The sequence below is a fragment of the Dicentrarchus labrax genome, unplaced genomic scaffold, assembly GCF_905237075.1.
Source record: "Dicentrarchus labrax unplaced genomic scaffold, dlabrax2021, whole genome shotgun sequence".
Taxonomy (NCBI): domain Eukaryota; kingdom Metazoa; phylum Chordata; class Actinopteri; family Moronidae; genus Dicentrarchus; species Dicentrarchus labrax.
The window spans coordinates 13,922,766-13,943,399 of NW_026136701.1; the positions used below are offsets into that span (position 1 = coordinate 13,922,766).

The 20,634-nt window shown below is 42.3% G+C and overlaps 2 protein-coding genes across 3 annotated transcripts in view; both read right to left on the minus strand.

Moving 5' to 3' along the window:
• The window catches only part of LOC127360853 (myoneurin-like), a 34,939-nt gene extending 30,802 nt beyond the window's left edge, over nt 1–4,137 (minus strand). Inside the window, exons 1-5 of one of the 2 annotated variants that reach the window (XM_051395446.1) lie at nt 3,602–4,091; nt 2,316–2,406; nt 2,106–2,226; nt 1,772–2,021; nt 7–1,607 (exon numbers count right to left, since the gene is read on the minus strand). In XM_051395446.1, the coding sequence (XP_051251406.1) occupies nt 228–1,607; nt 1,772–2,021; nt 2,106–2,226; nt 2,316–2,406; nt 3,602–3,895 (2,136 nt within the window). In that variant the 5' untranslated portion in view covers nt 3,896–4,091 and the 3' untranslated portion in view covers nt 7–227. Of the gene's footprint in view, nt 1–6; nt 1,608–1,771; nt 2,022–2,105; nt 2,227–2,315; nt 2,407–3,601 lie in introns of those variants that run through there. The other variant, XM_051395301.1, reaches the window with a different exon arrangement.
• Nucleotides 4,138–9,077: 4,940 nt separating this feature from the next.
• Nucleotides 9,078–16,917, minus strand: LOC127365388 (angiomotin-like 2a). Its single transcript, XM_051403430.1, has 11 exons — nt 16,734–16,917; nt 15,358–16,165; nt 14,693–14,861; nt 13,127–13,271; nt 12,944–13,033; nt 12,002–12,297; nt 11,721–11,896; nt 11,520–11,621; nt 11,205–11,401; nt 10,913–11,044; nt 9,078–10,443 (listed from the first exon to the last, which is right to left on the minus strand). Exons 2-11 carry the CDS (start codon nt 16,077–16,079, stop codon nt 10,358–10,360), a joined length of 2,115 nt encoding a protein of 704 aa, XP_051259390.1. The 5' UTR covers nt 16,080–16,165; nt 16,734–16,917; the 3' UTR covers nt 9,078–10,357.
• Between the last annotated feature and the right edge of the window lie 3,717 nt (nt 16,918–20,634).

Sequence of the window (20,634 nt, forward strand, 5' to 3'; positions counted from 1 at the left end):
AGAAAGGAAGATCAGCCCTGTTTAATATACTTTTATCCAATATGATCTCATACTTTAAACATCAGGTAACACATTTCAAAAGTACTTTCAAATCCAACCAACAGCTTCTCTTCACAGTAAAAGGTAAAGAAGTTTAACCCAGACTCTGGCCTAGGTGTGCATGTTTTGTCCAGTTCTGTATAAATGTCTACTTTATATATTATTTAAACCGAATTCTTTAAGAATCTTCACACCACTAGATTTTTTCTGGGTCTTCCTCTGCGCCTCCCTGAACTTCTACCACTGTTCTGGCTGCTGCTCCTCTTTTCCTTTCTTTCTTCTGGGTCAAAGTCTGAGTCACTATTGGAAGTTTTTGATCTGTTCCTTGATCTCGCTGTGTTCTTTATCATCTTCTCGCTCGTCTCCTCTTCCTCCTCCTCCACTGAATCAAAGGACATGTCGCTGTCACTCGGCTGGTCCTCACTAAATTCTTCACTGCGCTGTGTTTTCTTTACCTTCTGCGCCTGTCGTTTTTCAGTCTTTCTGTTTGAACACTGACCTTCCACCTGAACGTCCAGAGCTACGTTGTCTGATTCATAACTCTTTGGCCTTCCTATGGGTCGACCTGTGGTTTTCTTTCTTTTTTTTGGTCTATATATTCTCTCCTTCTGTTCCTCCTCTTCCATATCCTGTTCTTCCTCTACATTATCAAGCCCTGAATCTACACCTCTCTTGTTCCCGTTACCCTCCGCATCAGCAGTGTCACTTTCCTCTTCATTTCTTTTTTCTGTTTTCTGTTCACGTCCAGAATTGGACGAGTGGTAACGCTGTACGTGACTCTTCAAGCTCACGTTGTGATTGAAGCATTTGTCACAATGCTGACACTTGTAAGGCCTCTCTCCGGTGTGCAGACGCATGTGGGACTTCAGGTGGCTTGCCTGTTTGAAGCCACGTTGGCACACTGAGCACTTGAACGGCTTCATTCCTGTGTGCACGGTTAAGTGTCTCTGGAGAGAAAGTGGCCAGAGGAATTCGATGCCACAGATTTCACATTTTAACTGTTGGGGGCCTCTGTGATCCTCCAGGTGGATTCTGCGTTCTTTATTTGTGGCGAACGTCTCTGGACAGTCGGGACATTTATAGGGCTTTCCTTCACTTAGATGAATCTGCTCATGTGTGTGTTTGTCCACCTTGGTTTTGAACGTACTCTGGCAGTATTTGCACGGGTGCTCATAGTTTTCATCGTGGATTCTGCTGTGAGAGGTTAGAGCGACCTCACTAACACATCTCTTACCACAGAAATTGCAAGAAAAGGGTTTAATTATATGTTCACACGTGTGAGGCTTCTGTTTATTGAAAAACATCCCACAATCTGTGCAGAGCTGACTGTGTTTGGTGGGAAGTGGGGGATAAGCGCCATCCTCTTTCGCGCCTTTGCCATCTGTTTCCTTTTGAAGCACTCTAGGCAGCAAAATATTCTTCATTGGCTTCCAATCTTCGTCTGAATCCATGTCATCCGGATCACTCGATTCCTCCATTTCTTCCAAGGGATCATTGTCCTCACCAACAACAGCAACAATCTCAGAGACCCCTGTTACACGGCTATAGGTGTCATCTGTTGGCACTTCCTGTGATACAATGACAAAGATTGATAGAGATAAAAATTTGAAATATGACAAACAATATCGACCAGTGTAGTTTGTTTTTCTATGGTTTTCTTACAGACATTTTCTTGGATGCACAATTCTTAACCTACAATCAGCGTATCTGAATATGTTGTATTAAGTCCTACCTGCCGGGTCTCTGGAGTTACATCTATGCCTCCTCTCGGGTGTTGATCTGGGACGCTGGCGTTGACTTGGCTTTTCCACTGGTTCCTGTACTCACACTGAAGGCACTGTTGGTTCAAGATGATGAGCACCCCATAGGTGAACTTCTCCATCTTAAGTTTACAGCCACATGACGGACACTTGCAGCTAAACAACTGGAGGAGGCGTTTTTCGTTCACAACATACTTCCCTTTCCTCTGTAGAAGTGCAGCTCTAAAGACCAATTTAAAGGAATAATATTAAAACACCAACCTGATGTAAAAAAGTAGACAAAGCACGAATTGAAAGAAAACGTACTTTTCCCTGATCAAATCAGTATTCACATTTCTTGGATGCATCTGGCCGTATACGGACGCGACACCATCTGAAGTATCAGTTGAACATGAGACGCCTCTTAGGACTGGGTTTCCTTCAGAATCTGCAAGGAAGTTTAAGTTTATTGTATATGTGAGAAAATTATCGAATTTACATAATTTTCACAATTCAAAACACAGACATTTTCTTTACCCATTGAAGCCAGTCTTGATTCTTCACAATAGGACATTGGGCCATCACATGTTTTTAGTTGACCATAAACTAATGTGGTTTCCACAGGCTCCTACACAAAGAAATAAAAGAAGTACAAGCTTGTTGTTAACATACAATATATCAGAAAATGTCCTATTTTGCCATCCATTTCTGTTTCTTTATCGTCATGGATCACTCATAAATTTAGGCTATTATTGATGTACGATACATTCCAACTTGAATCACCATCGAAGCATGGCGGTGCAATATCATGAACTTCACTCATTATAACTCAGAGATAAGAAGAAAAAAAACTGTCTGCACACCAAATTACCATCATCCATTTCTCTTTACTGTAGTCAGGATAAGTCACAGCCAGTCACCGTGTGTGCCGCAAAAGAAAGTGAGCTTGTGCATAGTTTGCACACTGGTCCAGACAATGTTACAAATGTTACAGTATCATGTGTTTTTGAGTATATATACAGTATGTATATGCACACACACACACACACACACACACACACACTTTGTGTGTGCACTAACTGCACAATGTGTCTTCAACTGGATAGTAAATGGCTACATTAGCATGTAAATATGGGATAACACAAAATCACTGTGGGACCATGTGGTGTATACATCAAGTCAATAATGGGATATTACACACGTCAGTGCTGTACAAGCAGAGATAGGTTGTATTTCAATTAACTGTATTTAATGTATTAAATTACTGTTGAGTATGTTGTCATTCGTATTTTGCTGGGCAGAAAAAATAAGATGTAATTTGTAACAATTTGAAATTAAAAACAACTTACAATAATGCACAGCAAATCTTTTTATTGTTTGTACTGCTTATGTTTTGTATTGTTATTGTTTATTATGATGATAAAGTTTGTGTTAAGCCATTTGAATTGAACTAATGGACAGGTGGTCCATTACACCCACTTATTTTTCCCTCAGCATTGGGTACTTCTAAATCCCAAGGCGAACGCATGACACACTTGTCCAATTTTCATGAGCAGATGGAGCACTGAATAATAGTTAGAATAGGACATTTGTTGCTAAGTAAAGAGAAGTCTTACATGCCACTGTCCTTTGCTGGGTGGGCTGCTCTAAAATCAAATGTGGGGCAGAAATTAAGAGTACATCCATTTCTCCAGGCACCACTACACCACTGGCTCCATCCAACCACCTGCAGACCCTCCCTAAAGCATTCACCGGGATATATAATGTCATAGGAAGGATGCAGCATTGGGGGATGCCTCGTTAAAGCCTATGTTTAGACTCACCACACATCCTGGGCTCTCCATATGTGGCTCCGGGTCGTCTGACAGTGATGGGACAGCACTGAGCTTTAACGTTAGCTGGACGCTGCCTGGATGACCGTCAGTCAGGTTCTCAAAACAGTCATTTTCAAAGTGTTCGCTACAAATTGTAATGTCTGTCCAGGACGATTCTTTAAAACGCTGTTTATTGACTGTAGCGAGAAACTGGACCCACTCCAGTCTCCTCTCGGGGTCCTCCGGTAACTTGAACCGTTGCGCACTGCGACGCCCCGAATAACATCCGACCACCGAGCACATCCTGGATTTGAGTTCCCTCCAGCTCTGTAAATGGCCAGGCCGCGTTTTTAATGTTTATAAAGAATAAACCGCGGACAGGTTGAATAATATTCCAACCTCAACACAGCCCTAAACTGATGTAAGCTAGCTGTTAGCTTATGTTGCTACGGTAGCGGTGCTAGCTGAATGGGCGGGGTGCTACGGGCGGGTACGCACGGTTTGTTGTCAGGCGTACACCGGCCAGTGTAGCTTCACTCTGTTGTGAGTCAATGATGTTGCTACTGTCTATAAATCCAGCCCACCCAAGGTGACGGTTGCCTAGTTACATCGCGATAATTAAAGACCGCTATGAAGGCATCTAACGTTAGTGCATCTTTTTAGAAATATGACATTTGTGTCATGATATATAATAATATTATTTTTGTTTTTTGGGACATGCATTAAACCATTTGCACTGTTTTTGTTTTATTTTATTCCTTTATATGTAACGTTAGGTTCAAAGTACGTTTCTGAATTGCAGTTTCGACCATTGGCGATACTAGAACACCTAAATATAGTTATTTATTGACTATAAAATGTAAGAAACCAACCAGAGTTTAGTCCAATAATAAAGTAAAAATACACTGATACTGGCAAAATGCAGATGTGTACGTTACATATGTGCAGCAAGTCTCCAAAGTGTCCAGCAGGTGGCGCTGCTCGGCTTTAAAAGTCCATGTATCATGAGGTTTTCAAAATAGTGAGGAAGTCAAACATTTAGATAGCTGATAGGGTTTTTTAATTGTGTGTTTTTGTTATATTACCCTTTCTCTCAGGTTATGCAATCTGGACTCTGGATGCATGTATGGAAGGCTTTATTCAATCAGGGAAGTCCCAATGAGATTAAGATAGCGAGAGATTGCAAAAGTGCATTGTAATTACATCATCTATATCATATCTAATAAAGTACTGTATCCTAATACGGTGGGGGTCAAATGTCTAAACACTGCACTGGCTGCTCTGCTCTTTAAGTTATCTGGGTATCACCTAACACCAGGAGCAGTTGTAACCTAAAGCTTCCTACTCTGTTGTCAAGTTGAGTTCCTCAGTCATACATAGTGTGTGTGTGTGTGTGTGTGTGTGCTTGTGTGTGTGTGTGTGTGTGTACCTTTGTAAAGCAGTTAACAGATCTAATCCCCCAAGTCAAAGAACACATGTTTTCCAGGGGGGTGGAGCACATACTGTAGCTACAGTGCATGCCTCATGTTTTGTGAGTCTCTGAGGACCTGTAAGTGTAAATAATCCTCAGGACGAGGTCGAGTCACTGAATTCTGTCTTTTAACTATTTAATGTCTACAGGGCCACTTGTCAGGAGTGAAACACATGCCCATGTATTGACACATTGTGCATTGTATATGTCCAGTAATTAAATTTCTTAAATGTTTCTATGTAGATGATTTTCAACAGATAAACAACTTAAGAGACCCATAATGCAAAATTACCCTACATGCTAAGAGTAAAAAAAAAAATCTAGCCTAATTTTAAACAACCCAGTAAATAGATTTTTAACTTTTAAGGGTCCAGTGTGTAGGATTTAGTGGCATTTAGTGGTTTAGTTGCAGCTCTCTCGCTTCACCCTCTCCTTTCCAAGTGAAAGGGAAGTGAAAGGAGAAATTATGGTGGCCGTGAAATGTGCCCCCCAAAAAACCCCTATCTAGAGCCAGTGTTTGGTTTGTCCCTTCTGGGCTACTGTAGAAACATGGTGGTTCAACATGTGCTATTGATATAAACGGCTCATTCTAAGGTAACAAAAACATAATAACTCCTATTTTCTGTTTATTATACACTAATGAAAACACATTAATATTATATTCAATTTCTGCCAATAGAACATCCTAAATGTTGCACAATGGACCCTTTAGGACCTCTGCTTTATTTACAAAAAAATCATTAGACATCCTGGCCATATTAAAACCCGCACACCATCTTATAATAATTACTTTTCAGTTAAGGCCACAGCAGGGACGTGTGGCTGAAATATGGGCTCAGGGTCATCTCTGTGGTTTTAAACATATGGCCATCTGAACATACAGGAATGTCACTCACAACTGCAGCCTCTGCAGCAGGCTTGTGTAGCAGGTGGTGACAAGTTACTTTTTGTTAGAAGACACATGTATTACCGATGTCCAAAAACATGCTGGGGTTTTATGAAGGGAAATGATATAGGGCTTTGTGGATTTACTTGCATTCCGCTCGGTGTTTTGAGGATCTTTGCTTGCCGGCAAGTTATTCCATGTGTCTGTTCATCAGGTGCTGCATATATCTGAGGAGTCAGTTAATCTCTCATCACACTGCTGCCTCAACAGTCATTTGTGTCCTTGTGTTTGTTTGCATGGGTGTACACGCTTGTGATATGTACACAGCAGCTATTATTTGTGTGTATTAGTGCAGAAGTCAAAATTACAGTTTATCTTTCTTAATGAGTGTTTGGCCTTGTATAGAGTAAAGTCCATATTAATAACCACACAGATGTGAGTCGCAGACAATCTGCATTCCAAAAACCTCCTCTTTTACACTCCGACTTTGATATCATCATTCACCATCAGCATATTTGCTGAATGTGCTGAAACTTCAAAGGCTGATGCTTCGTAGGAATGTGCTGTTAAACTGTAAACACGAGGACAGGGCAATAAACCCGGCAGCGCACACAAACACACAGTGTGAGAAGATCATTTCCACGGTTTACACAGCAACAAACCCATTCCTTTCATGGTGATTGCGGTCAATATGGAGTTCCCATGTGACTGCGCCAGAGAGAGAGGGCGAAAACTGTTCCAAAAAAGTGTTGAAAATGTAATTTGCTTGGATGTTTGAGCACAATGGAATTTGACCCCTGACTCCCATTTACGTTCTACCCTGCTTCATCATATCAATTCTGGGAAAAATAGAGAGCTGCAGTCGAAACATGTCAGCTGCCTTTCACATTCACAGAGGAATGTTGGCGAGTCTTCACAATGTTGTCAGTCAGTACGCCAGATAAGAGCTCTCAGTTCATAAATAAGATTGATGGCAACGCATACCACCAGTTCCTGCTCTGTGTTTTCCCATACAAGCATCCGTACTATCTCATCAGCTCATATCCTCTCTGCCCAAGTCCAGGCATGCTTCGGTGTTTTAACATATTCCCCATCCAATTATCAAACCCCAGTACAGCAGGATACATTTTACCTTTGCTCACTCAGTTGTGAATAACAAACAGTTTCAAAGCTGGAGCAAAAAAATTTATCATAAATAGTTTTCTTGAGGTCATAGGTTAATAGATAACTTTAAAAGATTATCCCCACAATGCCACTCAATTACATTAAATCAGGAGCCATCAGAACCTTTTAGAAATGTCTTACTGGCAGGTCATTTGGATCAAATACAGCACACAATCAGTCAGCTGCATAAACCAACGTCAACAGAGTAAACGTGGTGAGTATAAATGATCAACAGTTTACAGGATTTTCTGACAGGTCTGTTTGTCTGAGAATGATTTGTGTTGGGTCATAATATTGCTAATTAAAATGTACAGCAGTTCAATTCCAGTGTGCAGGTGCTTTTATATTGTATTTTTGTTACTTTTTGATATTTAACTTCAATCCCACTGAGGTTTCATGGATGTGCACAAGACAGTTTGAGTCCATGTTTTATTATGTCTCACCTGGAGTGACGCTAAGACAGTGTGATGCACTTCCAGAGACATTCACTGTTTGATTTCCTCACTCCACATAGTTCAGAGCATCACGCCTGGAGCTCCAAGAACAATCCAGCATAAAGGAAGCTCTGCAAAGTTGTGAAAACACCGTAGACAGTGATAGACGTCCATAATTTTATTGTTCTGCCGTTGACAAAGTCTGATATGTTGTATTGATGCCACTTTCCAATAAGGTACTCTTTATGAAGCGTTTATAGGTTGTAATTTATGACTTAATCAATGATTAATAAGTAATGCACTCATGCTTTATTGTATCAGCATTAAGAAGACCAAAATTTTGGTCTTCTTAATGCTGATATGTCGTCAAGTCAAGTTGTCAAGTCTCAAATTATACGTGTTAATATGTCATTAATAAAGGGGTTTAATATCAAGCTGTAAGTGTAAATAAGTTGTTAATAAGTTGATTTTGGTCCAGATGATCTACAGCCCTTTTTCTAGCAACAAGTGGTAAGTGGATTTTCACAACTACTTGTGTGTAATTGATGTATTAGGCACTAGTGAAGTGTTTTACCTAAAGCCATTAGTTACAATTTATAGTCCCTTTATAAATTGTATCGTATTAATATATTAAATTGTCAATAAAGCAAAACAGAAATAATTTAAAAAGAAGTTTAAAAGTGTGACCTGTTTTTATTCAAACAAACCAAACCAGATATTTAAGCCAGCTCCTCCAGACTAAAGAGTCTCACTACTTGTTGCTCCTCTCCACTCTGCATTTATCCCTACAAATGTGTGGAATCATCTCTACCATGACCATATCCTATATCGTTCATTGTCATTGTCCTTCTGCATTGTGAAGTCTCATTGTCAGTGCTGCTCAACCGCCCCAAACTGGTACAAGTCGATATCTGTGGCTCTGTTGTGTGTGTGTGTGTGTGTGTGTGTGTTCATGCACGTGTGTGAGAGAGAGGCAGATCTGTCCTGAAACAGATACCACATAACAGAATGGAGAGCTCCATTCTCTCATCTTCATATTCAATGGCACGTCCTGAAATGCTTCATAAACACCTCTGGGTGTGAGTCAAAAGGAGGTAATAAAAGCATTTGGGAATGCAGCACATGTTAGCAAAGGTGGACGGCGGCATGCCGGAATTTCAAATGGCATTAGTGGCTAATCTGGGAAAAACCTGTCTTTGTCACTTACAGGGTTACGTGTCCCTGTGAGAATGTGATCTATGTCAAGCACGCTCTTCATGGCAAGAAGAGAACAAGAGAGCAGGCCACCCGAGAAAGTTGAACCCAAAAGAATGCAGCTCTGGTATTCATTAATGAAGAGCACTCTTCTCTGTGGTGGAACGAGAGGACAGGAACGAGGAGATAGGGTGACGATAGGAGAGAGAAGAGGGAGTAAAACAGGAGGAGATTCACAGCATTTACCAGAATAACTTATGAGCGTGTATTAGACAATCTTTATATGAGCAAACAGAAAAAAAGACAGTACTTTAAATGACACAATTCACAAGTCAGTTAATGTATATTAGAATATTTTATTGCTTTATGAAATGTTGCATGAATTCAACTGTAAAAACCTTCATATTGTTTGAAGTTCACAGAAATGTCCGTTTGAAGTCAACACTTGGTTGGTTGTGTACAGCTTGACATGACCGTGATTGTCGGCACATAACTTACAACAAACATACATTAACTCTTTGGCATCCTGCTCAAAGCACTATTATAACTAAAATAACAATACAAACATCTGTATAAAATATATAAATAATAATAATAATAATAATAATAATTAACCTGTTTGTTAGTTCAAAGCTCACAGTAAACAAAACAAAAACCAAACACGGTGTAGTTTTCAACTTTTATCCCACAGTGGTGACCGAACCAGCAGAATCACCACATCATGAAACACACTCACATACTGTAATCACACACGCAAACATACTTTGAGAAGTTATCAGAAAAAGCAACAGATGATGAAATCAACACCACGATGCAACACCCTCACAAAATTACAAACAACACCAGGGTTTGTGTCAGTTTGGCAAAAAATAAACACCAAATTGTCTTTTATATATGATGCATCTCACAGTTTACACACCTCTCAGCTCCTGCAGAACCAGCTGCTCGGACTTAAGAAGCGTGGACAGTGAGAGCATTTAAATCAGCAGTGTTTCATGTGATAAGCTTAAATTATTGAATGTCATCTTCCAAACAGATAAGATCTATGATGGGAATGAGGTTACTCAGATTGACACCACATTTTCTTTTGGAGAGGAGGGGAATGCAGGTCACATAGATAACCTTGTATTGAATATTTATCTAGACGAGCATGAGGCTTAAGTTAACATTTGGGGAATGTGGAAACCAGATAAGATAAATATGTAGCTTCTTAATTCACTGGATTCTGATAGGAGTTAAAGAGGGTAATAAAGGGGGGGGGAGCAGCAATTATAGATATATTTATATAAATATTTTGGCATACACTCTCTGAGAACATGTTGCCCTATTACAATCCACAATACTGTCCGAGTACCTCAGAAGATTCATCCTTTCTCTCCCAGTCGGGCAGACTGCCTGCAGCTGTCCAAGCTTAGTGAGAGCAAATGAGCCGGAGCACAGCTCTGTCTCTAAAATGTGAAAACAGTCTTTTTTTTCCTCCCCCGTGCATTGGCCTCTTTCCACGACATTCTTTCATCCAATATTTAATCCATTCTCTATTCAAAGACTTGCACTCTTCACAGATTCTCAGAATTGCTTTTTTTTCCCCTCTCATTCAAAATCCACCTTTCAGTTCTTTAAATGAAGATTTCCACTGCCTCTGACTCCAGCTCTTCCAGGCCTCTGAAGGGGTTTAATAGCAACTTCTTAGGCACTGTCTTGTCTGGGGAAAAAAAAGAAAGAAGAGAGGATAAATTTAAATGTTTTAAGGATAAAACAGTGGAAAAATGTCTCATATATAGCTCAGCTATCAATGACTAAAGGTTAACAGAGATTTTCCACAGTCAAACAGACCACTCTGGTAAATGTGCTCAGTCAACAGATCCACATTATTTCCTAACCATGCAAATTCCTCTAGGCCCACATTATGAACCATGACCTGGACAGATGGTATCTGATTGGCCCGTTAAGCAGCAACATGGTTAATCAATGTGAACATGCATGAAGTCGAGGTCCAAAACAAGAAAAGCTGCATTTAACGCTGCATATGTGTGTGTTTTGTGCCGTGGAGTCTGAGATCTGTGATGCATGTGTGCAAATCATTTATCACTCAAGTTTTATACTGGCAGCGTTATTGGATTATTGGCCCCTCGTAAACAAACACACTCATGCATATTTGATAGATCACTCACCACTGTTGAGCTTAGTTGTGCTGGCAGCCTCTTTGGCTTTGGTTCCCTCCACCTGCCGTTCTAGCGTTCCAGGTTCAGACTGAGCAGAGAACTGACGGTTTGGCAAAGTCTGATCATCTGAAAGACTTTTACCTAAAAGACAACAAAGACACAAAAAATGTCAGCATCAGAAAATCTTATACTTTTTAACAGCTTATTTGAACTGAATATACAAGGTGTGTAATGTCAGAAGTAAAGTAGCCTTAGTACCACTCAAATGAATTATTAAATAAGGCAACATTATGCTCCTCACCTCTACTCTTTGTGGTGCTGGTGGTGGTGCTGATAGAGGGGGTGGAGGAGGCGGGTCGGAGAGATGCCCCCGCCGTAGTCAGGAGGTTTGTACGTGGACTTTGCTCGTCCCTCCGGCCCTGGTCCTGGTGCAGCCGCTGGTTGAGGATCTTGATCACAGCATCCTTCTCCAAGATCTGAGCGTAAAGAGCGCGGATCCTGACGCAAAAAAGAAACAAAAATAAATGTCAGGAAGCAGATAAGCTATAGGAAAAAAATGTCATGATTTGTAAAGGTGACTCTTTGAAAAGAAGAGAGTTTAATTATAAGTATGCACCTGTTCTCCATCTCCTGATTCCTGTAGTCAGCAACTGGCAGGTCCTCATTGAAGCTGTTGTTAGAGGAGTGGCAGGGCGAATGGTTGATGATGGTGGTGTCTCTGCAAAGGGAAAGACTGGGTCTTAACTCAAAAGCTCCAAAATATGTGTGTGTAAAAATAAATAACACATAGCAAATGTCAAGCAAAAGCATTCTTTACCTCTGTGCAGCGGCAGTGGCAGCCACTTCCATTGCAAACTGCCTCATGGTGCTCTCTTCCAGGTACTTCTGCTCCCAGCGCACCATGTCGGCTTCGAGGGCCAGGATTCGCTCCTCACGCTCCCGCAGACGCTCTTGGAGGGAGCTCATCGTCACTCCTGGAGGCTGTGATTGCCTCTGAGGTGGAGAGAGGAGAGGATTTTAACCACAGGGCCAAAAAATACTAAAATTATTGGAGTAGCAGCAAGCAGTTTGATGGTTTTCCTCAGATGGGATATTTACCTGTTGCGCCCTCAGACTCCTCAGCTCCTGCTCTAGTCGTGTCCTCAGCCTCATCTCCAGGCTCTCCCTCTTCTCACAGGTGGACTGTAGCTGAGCCAGTGCACTCTGAAGTCTCTCCACCTTCTCCACATAAGCCCTCTTCCTCCTCAGCTCCTCCTCAAGCTGGCGACCACGTCCACGAGCGGCGTCCAGGGCCTCCTCAAGCCGCTTCGCCCTGCCGCTCTGCTCCTCCGCAGTGGTTCGCAATCGCTGCAGCTCCCGCTCCACCCGCTCCCTCTCAAAGTTCTGCTCCTCATCTGAAAAGCAAAGGTGGTCAAGTTAATTCCATGATCTTAAGAGACACACTGTGAGATCAAATATGAAATCATTACAAATCTGCATGAGGTTCTTCTCCCCTCCCCCCCAAAAAAGTGTCAATTTCCAATTTCTCCCTCCTGAGTCCAACTCCAGTAATAAGTACCAGAGTTGCTACACGGTGGCCAGTGTTCCTCATTTAGTGAAGCACTCCTGGAATGCTGAGAGGAAGAAGCAGGAGAAAGGGGGAGAAAGCCGCCCTATCCCTTTGACCCACATAGCACAGAGCATTCCTCCTCATCAAGGCCGTACAAACACCAGCACTCTGCTTGAGTCCAGTTCCTTAAACAGACAACATAAATCACACTAACAACAGGTGGGGGAAGCTCATTTCTACCACTTCCACTGCTGCTCTGTCATTTAGAGCACATTCGTTTCCCTTTTGCAAAGAGGTGCATGGATTGGATTCCCTATTATTAAGCCTTCTTAATAAAATAAAACCAAATAAGCTGAGGTTTTGCAAGTGAAATTCCTGCATGCAGGATGCCCTTAGCTACAAAAAGGGCCCCATGCTTTGCACCAATCCAATCCAATCAGGCTTGTTGATTGAAAAGGAGGATGTAACAGAGAGCAACATGACAAACTTACTTTGTTCAAGGAGTTTCGCCATGATGTGCTGGTTATGGTCGGCCGCTTCTACTTCTTTAGCAACATGCGTTCTGGCATTTTCCAAGTTTTCTGTAATGCAAAAAAAAAAAAACATTTTAATGTCAATTCTGGGTCTGATATTATGGTAGAATATTATGTGTGTCTTGTGGTAGGAGTCCATACCTCTAAGGTCTCTGTTGAAGTCCTGCAGCCTTCTGATCTCAGCCACTAGCCTCTTCCTCAGTGTCTGCTCCAGGTTTTCCCTCTTACTGCTGCCCTGCATCAGTGTCTCATAGGCCTCAGAAATACGCTGGATCTCCTGCTCCAACTGAAAATGGAAGAAAAGTGAGAAAAGAAGAGGAGGATGGGGCGAGGATTGGAGGAGAGAAAGAAAGAAAAGGAGATGGTAGAGAAGAGGAATTTTCGGTTAACCTACTTCACATGCCAGGGAGGAGCTGGAATGTGGATTTATGTTGTTACAGCACATAGATATACATATTTGTACGATATGGGTACATATGCGACTGTGTGTGTATATACAGTACACCCAGTGTGTATGTGTGTGTGGTATAATTCAGGGAAGGAATTCAAGCCCGCACCACTCCCTGTGAGACTGATTTATATCTACATTCCTGAGGGCTGATAGCTCTAGTTCCAGGTGTGTGAGCGCACACGAGCACGCATTTACACAACACACTGTGAAGCACAAGTTAACATGTACACAAAGACTCACACAGACGCACGCGCGCACACACACACACACACAGAGGTCTGGGAAGGATGCCAGCGGAGGGAAGGTGTGCATGCCTGTGCCTGGGTTGTGGAAACGGCAAAGAGAAACCCACCATTATAGCAGTCACACAGGCATGTTTACTCAGGGCTGCGGCCTGACGGAGAAAACTTTCCAACCCCGGCAATTATCATTCTTTAAGGCTGAGACAAGGCAAGGGCCATGTGACATAACTCCAGCAGAGTGGATTTTATAGACTAGCTGAGGTGTCAAATGTCTCTGAAGCCGTTTCCACCATGTTGAACAACAAATTTTTAGGTCTGTTTGGTTACAGAGTCATGAAAGGCCCCAAAAAATGGCAGGAAACGTGAGGTGGCGGAAAAAGTTCTGTTTGCTGGAAAAACAAAAGAGACCTTTCACTTTTTACACAGCAGCTGACCACCTGCCATGGACCCCCTCCCCACCCGCATCAGCTGTGTGCGTGGGTCACAACCTGATCGACTGCTGTCTGACAAGCCCTAGATTGCCCTGAAAATCTATGGCCTCCCTGGGACTAAAGCACACACACACACACACACACACACACACACACACACACACACACACACACACACACACACACACACACACACGCTCTCTGGCCTCCACCAGGTCAGCTCCACAATGAAAGGAGTGTGTAAACACAGTAGCAGGCTGTGACCTCTGTTTGTGCCACTGTGGTATGGAAGGTAGCAGCTGCTGATCTCATCTGTCCAGTCCAGATGAGGGAGTGTGCCTGGAGTTGGATGTCGGGGAGACAACTGTCGACCGGGGTTGTGTTTCATAGACAGGTGGCTGAGATGGAGGATGTTGTCTGGCTTTCCCTCTGAATTCACTAAATTTGACTCCCACATTTAAAGACTGATGTGTGGATGTTGGGAAATGTAAAAATTGCCAATCTAGCTCGATTTTGGGTATTCTTACTCCTGATGTCAGCTGCATAAAAATTATATTTTCTCTCATGTATTTCTTCTCCTTACCTTCTGAATACGGCTAGTCTTCTCTCTGTGTGCCTCCAGTTCTTGCCTCAGCCTCTCATTCTCCATCAGCAGCAGCTCCACTTGGTTGGGTTCCTCCAAGCCAGCAGGTGGCAGGCTGTTGAATGTGCTGTAGCAGGGGAGTTCAGCTGGCTGAGCTGACTGGACATATCTATGAGAGAAAGAAAAAATTAATATCTTAAGCCTGAATTTCAGCTGAATCAGAATGTTCTAGGGGGACCCAGCTAGAGTTAAAAGTGTGAGGCATCTGAACTATCGCTCTATTCACATCTATCAGCAAGCAGACAAGCTGACTCCAGTGGCTGTGAAGAATGTAAAAGCCTATATGAGGAACATACTTCTATAAAAGCATCTGAGGCAACACAAGCATGCGAAACTATCCTGTTCCAGTATGCCAGGCATTACAAACACCTACAGGGCTGGACTTGTTTTGCTCTAAGTATTTCAAGAAGGAAATGTGAAGCGTTACGCAGCCTACGGTGTGACTCACATCGATTACTATGTGTTTACGCATGTGAAACACAACGACGAGTCCTGGAAGATGATTGTAAGTCTGGCTCTCGTACAAAACTTCACCGAAGAATATGATGCAATGTTAAAAAAACACAATCACACATGATCACGTCCTCCAAAAGTTGTCTTTATACCTGTGCTGCTGTGCCTGCATCGGCTCCTGGACCTGGTGAGGGATAAATCCTTGGCCCTGGATGGGGACTGAGTACTCTGGAGGTGGGCTTCGCTTGTCCAGGCTCTGGTTTGTGTTCTGGAGGCCTTGCGGTGTGTAGTAAGGCAGCTCGGGGTAGCTGTGAGAGGCGCTCTTGATGGCCTCCGCTTTAGCAGCTGCATCGTGCCTCTGTAGAGATATCTGCATGCGATGCTCACTGAGTGACCGCACATGGCTGCACTTCAGCTCCATCAGATCTGCCTCTTCGTGGAAGGCCCCCTCGTGCAGGAGCATCCCATCATGGAGCTGCGTGATGGGGCCTGTAGGGGCCCAGTGAGAGGCCTGATACTGAGATTGCGCCTTGGCCTGCTCATAAGTTGGCAGCTCCTCCCCGTGCAGCTGGTAAAGCTGGTAGCCACTTTCTGAGTGGTGGTAGTCCCCCTGGTGCTCCTGGCCTTGGGGCTCCTGCCTTGCAGAGAGCTGAGGGAATGGAGGGTCCTCCTGGGTGAGACTCTCAAGAGAGGATCGTGGGCTCCTGCCCATGTCGCCTCCACTGCTGGGTCCACTGTTGCTTCCACTGCCTCCACGCAGGGCCTGCTGCTGGATGGCTAATAAGGTGCGGGTGTCTGTGGGGTTCCCATAGCGGAGCTGCTCCTGGATGAGCCGGTGCAGGACCGTGCCAGACGGCTCTTCAGTGGACGACATATCGCTTTGTGTACGTTGTTATCTTCTCTAGGGATCAGTTGAGCTCTTTCTTATTTTGAAAATATCTAAATAAATCAGCTGTGAACCTGAAACAGAGCAGAATAAGAGAATAAAGTACAATTAGTCTGAGGTTAAACATATCTGACACGAGACAACTGATACATATACAGTACATTAACATACTATTAATACAGTCACATGCAGAAGGAAGGTTGTTTGAGGCCTTTACAATAACAGTAAAACATACTTTAATATCAGGTATCATGTATCTTTCCTTTCAAATAAAATGTATAATTCTCCCTGATCACGGTTTTAGTTCTGCTATTATATCAGAATAGTGTCAAATTGTAAATCTACTTAACCAACAGCGACAACACAAGAGATGTGGAGACATTTTTCCACAGCAGGCAAAAAAATGCATGCGCCTAAAATTCCAATCTCACGGGGGAGCAAAAGCGCACAAAACCGCATTGTAAAATAACTTTGGTCTTAAAGCACATTTGTCGTGTTCAAAACACCGTCAACAGCCTTAAACTCCCTCAGAACACACTACACTATCAAAACCGTGAACCAGAAGTCACCATGTCGCAACTTTATTTATGTTTGAGCTCGTTTTTCTGTTTTGGCAAACATAGAAAAATACGCTCTTCTTACCAGCTCACGCTCTCATCATAACGAACCGTTGTTCTCGACCTCGAAGTAAAACATTCAGAGTAAATCCACTATTTCCATTAGGTTTGTGTTTTTTTTTGTTCGAGTCAAACGTGTCTCATCTTCCTCCCCCCGGACGGGCTGCCTCGCTCCTCTGTCTCTCGCTGTGAAATGATTGTGGAGAGAGCAGGCGGCGATAATAAGTAACCGAGGAGGGACTGAGGTCGGAATGCCAGGAATGTTAAACGCGAGGTCCCTCTGGGATCAAAAGCGTAAAACCACACGGGGGGGAGGCTGCAGTGCGCTTTATCGCTACCAATGAGGAGTTAAAATGTAAGTATAGGACGGGGCATGTGTGCTTTTTTGGGGAGTAAATGCGTTCATGCTCAGTATAAAGGGCACAAATAAAGTCCTTCCAACGAGACTTCACTGAGGTGTTCAGCGGCAGCGCGGGTCATTGCACTGTTTCTGTGTCCCTGATGAACTCATTCAGTGGAGGAAGAAGTCTTCAGATCGTTTGATTAAGTTGAAGAATATTACAGTCCATAATAAGTAAAGGTACTGCATTCAAGTATCAATAACAACAAGTGGCCTACTATATATGCAAAATGGCCCCTGTCAAAGTTATAGTCATATATCATCATTGTATCCTTATTATCTATTAGTGTTTCATAATTAATCATATTGTTCAGCTCAGCTGCTGTGAGGTTCACTGGCTGATTAATTAAAATCTTATTGAGTGTACCAATTGAACACTGTATCTAACGTATTTCATACAAAATTAGTCACTTTAATCATTTGTTTGTGAAACTTTAGGAAATTATTTTAAACAATATTTTGACACAAGAAGTACTTAATTGTTGTAGTTGGTCAAATTTGAGGTAATCTTATCTATTCTATACTGTTTTTCTATGCCTTTTTTTAATAGGACAGGGGAAGGTTGACAGGAAAGGGGGGAGATCTGATCACATGTTTTGCATGTAAAATCTTAATCTCTAAAGCAGCAACTATGGATGTAATAATGTAGTAAAAAAAAAGTGCAATATTTCTCTCTGAAGAGCAGAAGGATAAAGAGACATAATAGAAGTACCTCATTTATCTTGAGTAAATGTATTCACTCACTTACTTCACTACTAAATTCATTAAGTGTCTCTCTAATATCTCCCTGTAATGTGTAATTTAGCAGAGGAATTCAAGCTCTCAGCATACACTGCAGGACACTATGGAGAATTATTGTCTGCAAGGGTCTTGAGGTAGTGCATGCCTTTGTGTGCGTGTCCCGGGTGTGTGTGTGTGTGTGTGTGTGTGTGTGTGTGTGTGTGTGTGGCAGCTGTCCCCTGGAATCTGAGGTCTGGGTATGCCCCATTGCTACAAACACAGTGGCTCTTTGTACCCAACAGCACACTACATGGTGCAGAACAGGGCCTGGGGAATGCCACACATGGGCACCACTCCTCCCGCTGATTTACAGGTTCAAATCTCAAACATGCAGAGGTCGCCCTCCCGCTGAGACGAGGTCACACAGAATCACGAGATGTATGGATGGACAGCCCTCCCTCCGTCGACAAATTAGGTCATTTAATTGGTCATACAGTTCAGTTTCTTTCTGCATCTTCTCCAGATGATAGACCACAGCACTGTTTGACACGTGTTTATTTTTGCTTCCTTGGTAGAGATAAACGTCTCGCCTTGAGGGAGAAAGCAAATCTTTATGACAGGCTTTATTTCTGTCCAAGCCAAAAGACAAGACGGAGCTATTTATTACCTCTCAGACCTAACTGCTGCTATTTTGAGGCCTATATTGAGGCCTATATTGAGACAGAGACTCTGACTTTTAATGTGGGCCCTTTAAATAGCAGAGATTTCAGTCATAACAGACTAATCATATCTTTGGGCAGTGGAGAGAGAGACAGAAAGGAACTGGGAGGGTTACAGATGCTATCCTGCCATTGCATGATCCACATTTTCCCTCCAAACGCCTACAGCAGAGAAAACACATGCAAACTCAAACTGAATTGGTAAAGAAATGGGCCACAGGAATTGATTGTTGTACAGTATGTGGCCACTGGCCTCAGGTCTATTATCTCATCAGACCTAAAAATCTATAGGCCCAATGAGTTTGTATTGAACTGCTGATGGTATGTGTCAACAATCATCTCTCTGACTCTTTCACCCTCCTTAATTAAACACACACAGACACACACACACACACACACACACACACACACACACACACACACACACACATTCCCGTCATGTTTCAGATGCTGCGTATTCTTAAATGGGCTCTTTTATTTAAAAAAAACATGCAGACACTGCGTCTCTGTGGGCGGCACTCACAAGGAGGCGACTGGTCAGCAAAGTGGGACATGTTTGCATTTCCCCTTCAGATCCACACTGTGAAGCAGCACCGTCTCCACCTTTTTAAAAGTCTGGTCATGTCATTTAACACCACCTCACGACTTCCTCTGCTCCCTCCCTGTGTGTGTGTGTGTGTCCTGTGTGTGTGTGTGTGTGTGTGTGTGTGTGTGTGTGTGTGTGTGTGTGTGTGTGTCAGCATGTATGTGTGTCTCTGTTGGTGGACAACGCCTCTGGCCATTTTGTCCTCCATTGTACCACACTTCCTGTGAACTTCCAAAGGAATGCAGGGCTGACCCTTTGAAAATTATGGATGCTTTCAAAAAGTCATTACAGGAGATGAACATCTAAAACGGCATGCCACAAAGACTGTCTGAGGCCCCAAAGTGGACCAAACTTATAACTTCATGAGTTATTCCTTGTTTGTGCAAAGAAGAGTGGCATTGATGCATTTTTGAGGACACCCTGCAAAATAACACACAATTGTGTTGTTGCTCTACACAGTAAAAATCATATTGCTCCTGAGGTTTTGTTGGAAACATGAGCACAAATGAGGCAACAGTGAGAGTAGTCAAACTACCAGTTACACAATTGGAAACAGTCTGACTCTAAATTTACTCATCTGAGCCATGTGTTAAAGTCAGTATAAAAATGCCTTTGTCAAAGGGAGGCAGACAGGAAGTCAAAATCTGTCTGTGTGTTAACAGAGGGGGAGCCCTTAAAGGCACACTACTATTTCTGTTATTGTAAGTAAGCTCTTTGATCAACACAACTTTATTGATTTTTCAAATGTGTATTGATTCATTGTTTTGTCCGCAGAACAAAGTTTAAATCAATGATAAAACAACATACACACCCATTTTGTAAGTGCAGCGCTTTAAGTTTGTAACTCAGCTATTTTGCAACAGGAGGACAGATCATGTAGCTGAATGGGCATAAATTGGTTGCATTTACTTCAACAGCTGCTGGAAGAGGATATTATTCAACCACTTATTATCTCATAGTTGATTTCTGTAGGAAAATATCCCGAGACAATACTGCACGTGAAGACAAAGCTACTGTAGTGTACTGTGTCAGTGAGCAGTAATTTCAGATTAAAAGGACTAAAGACAACACACTATTAAACATTTTGATAATTTAACCACTAAAAGGGATCAGTGACATTAAGTTGGTAAGTGTCAAAACTATTAGTCACATTAATAATTTGTCCTATTGACAATGAAGATGCTATAACAAGATTTAGTGTAAAAAACAAAGCTTTTGTTGATTGTATATCATTTTCCATGGGGTGTATTACAGCAACTACAGAGAGATGAAATGAAGACCAAACTAAACTCAAGTTCTCAAGTGTCACTTTCATTCAGTTTAGTATTTGAAGTCCAATTTGACATTTAAATGAATTCACCACTCATGTTTGGACTTGTATTTTCTATTTCCTCACTTTAAAAATAAATTTTTCACAACCACTAAACAGGGATGAACACATCCTGTATGTATATAGCCCCGAAACCAAACTTCATATGTTGTTAAATGGCTTCATTAATGA

Coding starts and splice junctions, on each gene's coding strand:
- LOC127365388 (XM_051403430.1), bottom strand. CDS start 16,079: ATGTCGTCCACTGAAGAGCCGTCTGGCACGGTCCTGCACCGGCTCATC. Junction 13,272..14,692: donor AGACTAGCCGTATTCAGAAG/GTAAGGAGAAGA, acceptor TTCCATTTTCAG/TTGGAGCAGGAGATCCAGCG. Junction 11,045..11,204: donor CAGCACCACAAAGAGTAGAG/GTGAGGAGCATA, acceptor GTTGTCTTTTAG/GTAAAAGTCTTTCAGATGAT.